Source organism: Phocoena phocoena, chromosome 8, assembly GCF_963924675.1.
Source record: "Phocoena phocoena chromosome 8, mPhoPho1.1, whole genome shotgun sequence".
Classification (NCBI taxonomy): domain Eukaryota; kingdom Metazoa; phylum Chordata; class Mammalia; order Artiodactyla; family Phocoenidae; genus Phocoena; species Phocoena phocoena.
The window spans coordinates 16,122,231-16,131,963 of NC_089226.1; the positions used below are offsets into that span (position 1 = coordinate 16,122,231).

Below are 9,733 nucleotides of genomic sequence, written 5' to 3' on the forward strand. Positions count from 1 at the left end.
AGCTTCTAGAGGCTGCCCGCATTCTTTGGCTCATGGCCCCCTTCCAGCAATCACATCACTCCAACCTCTGCTTCTGACCTCCCACCTTCTTCTCCAACTCTCCCTCTCCTGCCTCCCTCTTGTGTATTTAAGGACCCTTGTGACGGCACGGGCCCACCTGGATAACCCAGGATAGCTGCCCCACCTCAAGGTCCTTGTAATCACATCTGCAAAGTCCCTTCTGCCATGTAAGGGAACAGTCACAGGTTCCAGAGAGTAGGACATGGATGTGTTTGGGGGAGGGGCTTATCCTGCCTGCCATGCGTGCTACCCCTACGATGACTCCAGGAGATGCATGTTCTATCATTATCTTCACTTCACAGATACGAGACTGAGCTGAGGTGGAAGGAAGGTCTGGACCAGCCCAGGTCATACAGCTAACAAGCGACAGAGCTGGGATTGAAACCTAAGGTGGTCCAGCTCCAGAGCCTTCCGCTCTGAGGAGAAAGGCATGAGGCTGGCTAGAGTGGGAGAGGCCTGGAGCCCCGCCACTCCGGGGTCTGGCAGACGGCACTCCCCGGCTGGGTTTGAGAACATTAGGGAGTTTCCTGAGGAGGTGGTGCAGAGCCCATTTCTGCCCTGGGTCCTCAGTCCAGAGACCTCGGTTCTAAGTCCAGCCCTGCCTCTAACTCCCTGGGACACCAGGGACACTGGGCAAATTCCTCCACTCTTCAGTTTCCTCATCTGAAGATGGTGGGTGGGGAGAGGCTGATCTCAAAATTCCTCTCGGCCTGCACGTTCACAGGTTCTATGACAGGGGCCCTGCAGGTGACCTGGTGTTGGGGGCTCACACACCTTCGAGGAGAAACCTTACAAAATGGTTCTGCAAACACCAACAAGCACACGGTACTGATTTACAGGATTTCCCTGGGTTCGTCCTCCAACCACCCCCATTCTTATCTTCATTTTACTGATAGGAAACCAAGGCTCAGGGAGATTACATAACTGGCTCACAATCCTCCTCCAGGATTTTGCACACTGAAGGCAAAGATGAAATAAGAACCTAGGCTCCTGCCACTAGCAGTCCAGAGGTCTTTCCCTGACACCAGCCATCCCTAAGGGCTGGTGTCCATTCTCACCTGTGTGGGATCCAAGATCAATATGAACAATGCTGGGACTTCCTTGGAGGTGCAGTGGTTAAGAATCCACCTGCCGACCTAAGTGTCCACGGACAGGTGAATGGATAAGGAAGATGTGGCACATATATATAATGGAATATTGCTCAGCCATAAAAAGAAACGAAATTGAGTTATTTGTAGTGATGTGGATGGATCTAGAGTCCATCCTACAGAGTGAAGTATGTCAGAAAGAGAAAAACAAATACCATATGCTAACACATATATATGGAATCTAAAAAAAAAGAAAATGGTTTTGAAGAACCTAGGGTGAGGACAGGAATAAAGACACAGACATAGAGAATGGACTTGAGGACACAGGGAGGGGGAAGGGTAAGCTGGGATGAAGTGAGAGAATGGCACTGACATATATACACTACCAAATGTAAAACAGACAGCTAGCGGGAAGCAGCCACATAGCACAGGGAGATCACCTCGGTGCTTTGTGTCCACCTAGAGGGGTGGGGTAGGGAAGGTGAGAGGGAGACACAAGACGGAGGGGCTATGGGGATATATGTGTACGTATAGCTGACTCACTTTGTTATACAGCAGAAACTAACACACCATTGTAAATCAATTATACTCCAATAAAGATGTTAAAAATAAATTAAATTAAATTAAAAGAAAAAAAAAAAGAATCCGCCTGCCAATGCAGGGGACATGGGTTTGAGCCCTGGTCCAGGAAGATCCCACATTCCGCAGAGCGACTAACTCAGTGTGCCACAACTACTGAGCCCACGTACCACAACTACTGAAGCCTGTGCGCCTAGAGCCCGTGCTCCACAACAAGAGAAGCCACCACAATGAGAAGCCCATACACCACAACGAAGAGTAGCCCCGCTCGCTGCAACTAGAGAAAGCCCGTGTGCAGCAACGAAGACCCAATGCAGCCAAAAATTAATTAAAAATATTAACAATGCAAAGATCTATGTATCCCATTTAAGCAACTGTCCTTTATTCTGAGGTTATGCTCTTTTGGGTTTTTTTTTTTGAATTTCTGAATTTTATTTTATTTCTTTTTTTATACAGCACGTTCTTATTAGTTATCCATTTTATACATACTAGTGTATATATGTCAATCCCAATCTCCCAGTTCATCCCACCAGATGGGAAGGTTTGGGCCAGGTGGGGCGCAGCGGTGGGTAAGATTTTTAACATGACAAAATAAAAATTGGCAGCTCTGTGTTGGTCTTTAGAATTTGTTTGGAAACGTTAGAGGTCTCTGACATCTCAGAGTCTGGGAGCCACTGAGCGCTGTCCTGTCTCTCTCCCCAGGCAGCATCCTAGCACAGGGCTCCCTTTGCTTTTGGATCTGGGAGGTCTGCAAGGGCCTGGAGAGGGCGGACGACGAGGAGATGCGACAGCACTGGTGGGAGCACCGTCTAATGCCTTTGTGGGGGGGGCAGGGTGGAGGTGAGACAATCTCCCTGGAATGCGAGGGGACAGCGGGGGAGGACACCGCCTGAGTGGAGAAGTCCCAGCCATCGCTGGCAGCTCATGTGTTTTTCTTCCTTCCTCCCATTCACCTACTGCACTGGCACAATGGACAATGGCCGGCACACAGCCCCGACCGAGGAGAAGGGGCCGGGTACAGCTGACCCAGACTCTGGGGACCCGCAAGCCTGCACCCACTCCCTCCCACCCCTGCCTGAACCCTTGATCCCTGGCCCTGCAGCCCTCACAGTTTCCTGTTTGCCTGCTCTATTTGCCCGGCCCCAGGGACAGAGCTGATCCTTGAACTCTGAGTTCCACATCGTCAGGACCAGTGAGCGGTGGCAAGGCCTGGGCTGGCCTTATCAGCCTCCCACAGCCCATCCCCTGCCTGGTCACATAAATAGGCTGGGGGAGAGCCGGCTGTTCAGAGACTGCTGGCCATTGAGGTAAGTGCTGCAACCTGCTTCCCCCAGCTCTAGGCATTTGAGGCTCAGGCTTTGGGATCCTGGTTCCAACCTCTGCCCCATGCTGGGGCTCTGGACACCTGGCCCTCTCCTACCCTGTGCCCCGCCCCCTCCTCCCGGGCTACAGTGAGATGGGGTGCGCGGGCTCCTTCAAGCCCCACTCAGCCGGGCCCGTCTTCTCCTCCAGGTCACCCACGTCCCTTCAGGATGAAGGCCGTGCTGCTGACCTTGGCTGTGCTCTTCCTCACCGGTAGGTGCCCCCAACCTAGGGAGCTGACCATCGGGGGGCGGCTTCTCTCCGAACCGCTGTGGTCCACCCTCCTGGGCACGGGGAGCAGAATTTCTCCCTCACCCCCTTCTCCCCTACCTAGCATTTCAGCTCAGATCCCGGTCCAGAGCCTGACCTGGGTCTCCCCTCTCACCTCCAGGGAGCCAGGCTCGGCATTTCTGGCAGCAAGATGACCCCCAGTCATCCTGGGATCGGGTGAAGGATTTTGCCACCGTGTACGTGGATGCAATCAAAGACAGTGGCAGAGACTATGTGGCCCAATTTGAAGCCTCCGCTTTGGGAAAACAGCTCAAGTAAGGACCCAGCCTGGGGGCCTGGGGCAGGGGTAGGGGGTGCCGGTGCTGGGGGTGGGGAGGCCTGTGGGAAGAAGCAGCCAGACTGGCCGAATCCCCACCTGCTATTTGATGGGCCCCATAGAAGACCTGGATGGAAGACAGAAGTGGGATCCCCACGCAGGGTCACAGCCCCCTAGCAGGGGGCAGACCCGTGCTGCCGGGTCAGTATTCATGGCACCGCGCTCTGCCTGCAGGTGCAACAAGCCCCTTCCTCTTCCTAACTCCCTTCTTAACTCCCTCCTCGGCTCCGGCCAGCAACAGGATGGCTGTCTTCAGAGAGGAGAATGGGCTGGAAGGGTGGAGACTAGGTCCTTAAAAGGCCCGGCTTCGGGGACAGACAGGACTGGGTACCAAAACCAGCTCTGTCTCTTTCTAGCTCCTCTGTCCATCTGGTCAGTGGGATGCAGTGGGAGTGGGGGGCGTGAGGGGGGGCAGATCATGGATGGGAGAAGCCAGGCTGAGGGTCTGCCCCCAGCTACTGCACCTTCAGGGACAGGTGTGTCCAGGTGTCACCCCAGGTAAGCGGGGGCGCTGGGCTGCAGCTCCGGGGAGCACCGGGGTGTCTGCGAGGCCTGCCCTAAGCCCTCCTCTCTCTACCCCCTCAGCCTGAAACTCCTGGACAACTGGGACAGCCTGACCAGCGCGTTTGCCAAAGTGCGCGAACAGCTGGGCCCGGTGACCCAGGAGTTCTGGGACAACCTGGAAAAGGAGACAGAGTCGCTGAGGCAGGAGATGAACAAGGATCTGGAAGAGATAAAGCAGAAGGTGCAGCCCTACCTGGACGAATTCCAGAAGAAGTGGCAGGAGGAGCTGCAGATCTACCGCCAGAAGGTGGCGCCGCTGGGCGAGGAGTTGCGCGAGGGCGCGCGCCAGAAGGTGCAGGAGCTGCAGGACAAGCTGACCCCGCTGGCCGAGGAGATGCGCGATCGCGCGCGCGCCCACGTGGAGACCCTGCGGCAGCAGCTGGCGCCCTACAGCGACGACCTGCGCCAGCGCATGGCCGCCCGCTTCGAGATGCTCAAGGAGGGCGGCGGCAGCCTGGCCGAGTACCACGCCAAGGCCAGCGAGCAGCTGAGAGCGCTGGGCGAGAAGGCCAAGCCCGCGCTGGAGGACCTCCGCCAGGGCCTAATGCCCGTGCTGGAGAGCCTCAAGGTCAGCATCCTGGCCGCCGTCGACGAGGCCTCCAAGAAGCTGAATGCCCAATGAGATGCCTTAGGCTCCCCTCGCCATCAGTTTCAGTTTCTTAGAATAAACATTTTCGGAGTGGGAAGGGTGTGATGGGTTGTATGTTTTTTGAAGCTTCGATGATGATTTTTAAACAATAAAGAGTTCTCCAAAAGCCAAGAAATTCTCTTTGGGGAGAATGAGGTTGGGGCGGGTGGGGGGAGTGACGCTGGAGGGGACTCCAGGCGGGCGTGGCCAGAGGGCAGGGACACCTGTTGATTTCCCAGTGGAGTCATCAGCTCTGAACTGAGGCCTCTCAGGGCCTTAATGCTCGAAGACCTGCTTGGCCGGGGGGCTCAAGAGTGGGGACAGAAAGGAAATAATAGAGGACCAGGCATAGTGACAGATAATCCAACGCAGGTGCCCTGAAAGGGCCTCAGGCAAGAAGTAGTGGCTTTGCTGGGAGGAGTGGGTTCCCTGTCCCCAGCGTTTCCCATGGGCAGAGGACAGGAGCCTCCCCCAGCCCTCCTACTCTAGGGCAGGTGAGGCCGACGGACCGCAACGAGCCACTGGAACTTGAAGGATTTGGGCAGGTTCAAATGAAGGGCTTGACACTCGCTCCTTCATCCTTTATTAATGCAAAAAATACTTTAACAAACACATCCCTTTTCCTTTTTCACAAGGGCCTCGTGCCATTCCTCACACTCCCACCCTGCCTGGAAATAGCTGCTGTTTCCTCGGGCTCAGCTGTGCCAGCCCCATCCTTGGGGCTCCAGCCCTGCCAGCCCCTCTTTTTCTGGCCTGAGTCAGAAAAATAGTCAGCACCTCTTGCAGGTAACTAGCACATTTTAATCCCCAAAGTGTTTTCATATCCATCATCTTACTGCATCCTTCCCCAGATCCTGGGGAGACTGCCATGAAATCGATGGTATGGATGCAGAAGCTGGAGCTTGGAGATGTGAAGTCACTTCCGGGGTTGAAGAGCAGGGTGGTCTAGATTGCCCCTTTCAGACCTACGTGCTCCTGAGCATCCATGATTATTAAAAAACCAATAAATAAATTTGTGGCCAGGCATTCACGTTCATATGGACTTGAGTGTTTACAGCCGGCCCCTCTTCACACTCAGGTATGCACAACCCCATGTGCATGCTTGTGGCTTCACAGACCTGCAAAGATCTGGGCAGTGCATTCGTGGAGCCTTCCCTTCCCTCTCCGCTCAGGGCCTTTTGCCCTGGTGCCGGGAAATCTACCCCTCCTCTACCTCCAGTGTATCTTAACAGCTCTTGGATAAAGGAGTGGGCTTTTTTTTAGTTCCTAACCATCCTGAGCTACAATAGGCGTCAAGCCCAGATTTGGGTGAGAACACTTTCCAGGTGTGGGTGCTGGGACCCCTGGCCAAGTTGGGCCCAAAGAGAAGCCCAGGTGGACTTCCAAAGAGAGAGCAGACGTCTCCAAGTGGTGCTGGATGTCCTGACACCACCAAGATCTGTCAAGGAGCCTTTGACACCTGGCATGGGAGTAACGAAGCCTTTTTCTGTGTCAGCTGAGCAGAATGTGGACAGCTGTCCTGGGCTTGAGGTCCAGCTCTGCCGTTTGCTGACTCAGTGACATTGGGCACGTGCCTTCACCTTTCTGAGCCTGAGTCTTGTCATTGGAAGAGTGGGGGGGGGGGGGCTGCTCAAGTAGTCTGTAGTTCTGGAACTCTCTGACGTGAACATCCGTTGGGGACTGGGGACACAAGGGGCGCAGCCTGTGTTGGGTGACCTTGGGTTCCTCCTTAGTTCCCAGGACACTGGCCCCCCCCACTCCAATCCTGGTCCCAAGGGGACAATCAGCTCAGCCTGTAGTGACAATGGCAGCCATTTACCAGGTGCCTCTGATGTCCCAGGTGCTGTGCACTGTCTCTTTTCCTTCATTCATTCTCAACAAACCTACAGTGGATGGGGTATCATTGTACCCACTTTACAGATAAGAGACTGAGGCTGGTATGAAGTGATAGAACCAAGACTAGAGCCCAGATGTATCTTACTTTAACTGCTACCCCCTCAGCTTCCTTCCCTCAAATGTGGTTGAGAGGCCAGGTGGCCCGGCCGTGGTTGAGGGGCCAGGTGGCCCGGCCGTGGTTGAGGGGCCAGGTGGCCCAGCCGTGGTTGAGAGGGCCAGGTGGCCCGGCCGTGGTTGAGGAGCCAGGTGGCCCGGTCGGGGTTGAGAGGCCAGGTGGCCCGGCCGTGGTTGAGAGGGCCAGGTGGCCCGGCCGTGGTTGAGAGGCCAGGTGGCCCGGCCGGGGTTGAGAGGCCAGGTGGCCCGGCCGGGGTTGAGGGGCCAGGTGGCCCGGCCGTGGTTGAGGGGCCAGGTGGCCCGGCCGTGGTTGAGAGGGCCAGGTGGCCCGGCCGTGGTTGAGGGGCCAGGTGGCCCGGCCGGGGTTGAGAGGCCAGGTGGCCCGGCCGTGGTTGAGGGGCCAGGTGGCCCGGCCGTGGTTGAGGGGCCAGGTGGCCCGGCCGGGGTTGAGAGGCCAGGTGGCCCGGCCGTGGTTGAGGGGCCAGGTGGCCCGGTCGGGGTTGAGAGGCCAGGTGGCCCGGCCGTGGTTGAGGGGCCAGGTGGCCCGGCCGGGGTTGAGAGGCCAGGTGGCCCGGCCGTGGTTGAGGGGCCAGGTGGCCCGGCCGTGGTTGAGAGGGCCAGGTGGCCCGGCCGTGGTTGAGGGGCCAGGTGGCCCGGTCGGGGTTGAGAGGCCAGGTGGCCCGGCCGTGGTTGAGGGGCCAGGTGGCCCGGCCAGGGTTGAGAGGCCAGGTGGCCCGGCCGGGGTTGAGAGGCCAGGTGGCCCGGTCGGGGCAAATCCGCTCCGGAGTTTTGATGATCACACACAATCTCAATTCTGATGACGACATAAAATGTCAGGCGCAGGGCCTGGCACAGAGCACACACTCAAGACATGTTACACAGCACTTGACAGTTTATCAAAGTCTTGCCAAGCCTAGCATCTCCTTTGCTCCTCCACGCAAACCTGTGGAGGCAGGCAGTGTAGGTAGGGTCATTCCTACCTTACCCCACGCAGCTGCTAAGAGGTGGGTGGGACACCAGCCCCAGGCTTGCCTGAGTTGGAGTCAGTCCTGAGCCCACCCACGGAAGAGCCCCGGCCCATTCCCGCGCCCAAACATACATGGCACGCGTGGGACATCCCACTCATGGCAGCTTCTTGTTCAGCTTTATTGGAAGGACAGCACACCCAGGGGGTGGGCCAGGTCTGGGGTGGGGTGGGAGGGCACTGAGAATGTCGTCCCTTTCAAGCGACCTTTGGGGGCAGCCCTGGGAGGCTGCAGGACCCAAGGAGCTGGCAGGATGGATGGGCAGGTGGACTTGGGGTCCCGAGATCTCAGATGGCCTCAGGTGAAGGCGGTGTGGGGTTTGGGGCAGAATCCCAGAATTCAGAGAACTTGCCCTTGAACGTGCTCCAGTAGTCTTTGAGGGAACTGAAGCTGTCGGTCATCCAGCCTCTGAGGGTCAAATCAGTGAGGGGAACAAACAGGGTGGGGATGAGAGCCGGTCTCTAGGCAGTGGCAACCATGGAGCTCCCACCATATCCCCACTGCCCCTCCCAGCACCTTCTCAACTCCACCCAGCAATGCTCCAAGACCTCAGGCAGGGACCCCCTACAGCTGCCACCCCAGGAAAAGACGGCGAAGGTGATGATGGGACCCCCAGCACAAGCCAAATCCGAGTTTCTCCAGGTGGGGGCAGACCTTCGTGCTCATGGGTCTGAAGCAAGCCGGAGAGGGGTGATTGAGTGGGGAGATGTGTAAGGTCAGGACTGCCGTTCTAGTCTAGGCAAATGAGGCGCCCCAGAATTGTACATCCCCGTGGCTCTGAGTGGGGCGGGGCCGAGGGAAGCAGTCTCTCATTTAGAAAATCGTCAGAGGGTTGATTAGCTGCATGAAATGGGGCAGGTCACTTGGTAAAGTGAGCCTTGGTTTTCTCATCTGCAGAATGGGGAAAATAATACCCACTCCACAGCAGGTTCTGAGGACTAAAAATGTTTGTGAACGCCTCTGCTATGGAAATGCCGGCCAATGCGGGTGAAGTGGAGGCGGGGAAGGGGGCTGGGGAGAGTAGAGGACTAGTGGGCAGGGGCAGGGTGGGAGAGGAAGGACCGACTTCTGCTCACATGGGCCCCAGGGCTTGGAACAAAGCAGAAACACACGCACGCGCGCACACACACACACCCACACACACACACACACACACACACACACACACACACACACCGGGCTGAAATTGGGTCGGAAGAAAGGAGGGACGACAAAGGGATAAGAGGTGGGATTTGGTGCCCTCTCCCTGCGAGGGAGCCTGTTTTACAGACAGAAAGGCTCAGAGAGGCGCAGGTCCTTGGTGGCCATGGGAAAGCCACAGCCCGCCTCTTGGGTTCTCACCAAGTCAGGGGCAGGTGGGGGGCCGGGGGCAGGGAAGGGAGGGAGTACCTGGCCTGCTGGGCCACCTGGGACTCCTGCACGCTGGTCAGTGCGTCCGTGGCAGTCTTGGTGGCCTGCTTCATGTAGTCCTGCATTTTGCCCAGAAGGGAGGCATCGTCTGCCTCGGAAGCTTCTGTGAGGAGAGTGGGGCTGAGTGGGGTCGATCAGCCTCTGGGGAACCGTGGCTCCTGCCCAGGCACTCATCGGGGCCCGGCATCCCCAAGCCACCTGCCAAGGGTCCTCCAGGCAGATAGCGGCCCGTTCCCCGCCCCCAGCCCAGTCCCACCAGCTGCTTACGGGCAGAGGCCAGGAGCGCCAGGAGGGCAGCAACGAGGAGGACCCGGGGCTGCATGGCACCTTTGTTCCTGCAGGGAAGTGTCCTGTGAGGGGTGCCCCACGTCCCCCCACTGCCGCTGGGCCCTCCCTGGGG

The 9,733-nt window shown here is 57.4% G+C and overlaps 2 protein-coding genes across 3 annotated transcripts; one reads left to right on the forward strand and one right to left on the reverse strand.

The window, feature by feature from the left end:
- The first annotated feature begins 2,842 nt into the window (after nucleotides 1-2,842).
- APOA1 (apolipoprotein A1) lies at nucleotides 2,843-5,020 on the forward strand. 2 transcript variants are annotated; one of them, XM_065881818.1, is made up of 4 exons: nucleotides 2,843-3,034; nucleotides 3,240-3,302; nucleotides 3,481-3,634; nucleotides 4,282-5,020. In XM_065881818.1, the coding sequence occupies exons 2-4, from the start codon at nucleotides 3,260-3,262 to the stop codon at nucleotides 4,880-4,882; spliced, it is 798 nt and encodes a 265-aa protein (XP_065737890.1). In that variant the 5' UTR covers nucleotides 2,843-3,034; nucleotides 3,240-3,259; the 3' UTR covers nucleotides 4,883-5,020. The 2 variants fall into 2 exon arrangements, with proteins under 2 accessions (XP_065737890.1, XP_065737891.1); XM_065881819.1 differs by lacking the exon at nucleotides 2,843-3,034 and having other exon boundaries at nucleotides 3,260-3,302; nucleotides 4,282-4,507; nucleotides 4,553-4,943.
- Nucleotides 5,021-8,210: 3,190 nt separating this feature from the next.
- Nucleotides 8,211-9,700, reverse strand: APOC3 (apolipoprotein C3). The gene is made up of 3 exons (XM_065881676.1): nucleotides 9,601-9,700; nucleotides 9,313-9,436; nucleotides 8,211-8,331 (listed from the first exon to the last, which is right to left on the reverse strand). Exons 1-3 carry the CDS (start codon nucleotides 9,653-9,655, stop codon nucleotides 8,211-8,213), a joined length of 300 nt encoding a protein of 99 aa, XP_065737748.1. The 5' UTR covers nucleotides 9,656-9,700.
- Between the last annotated feature and the right edge of the window lie 33 nt (nucleotides 9,701-9,733).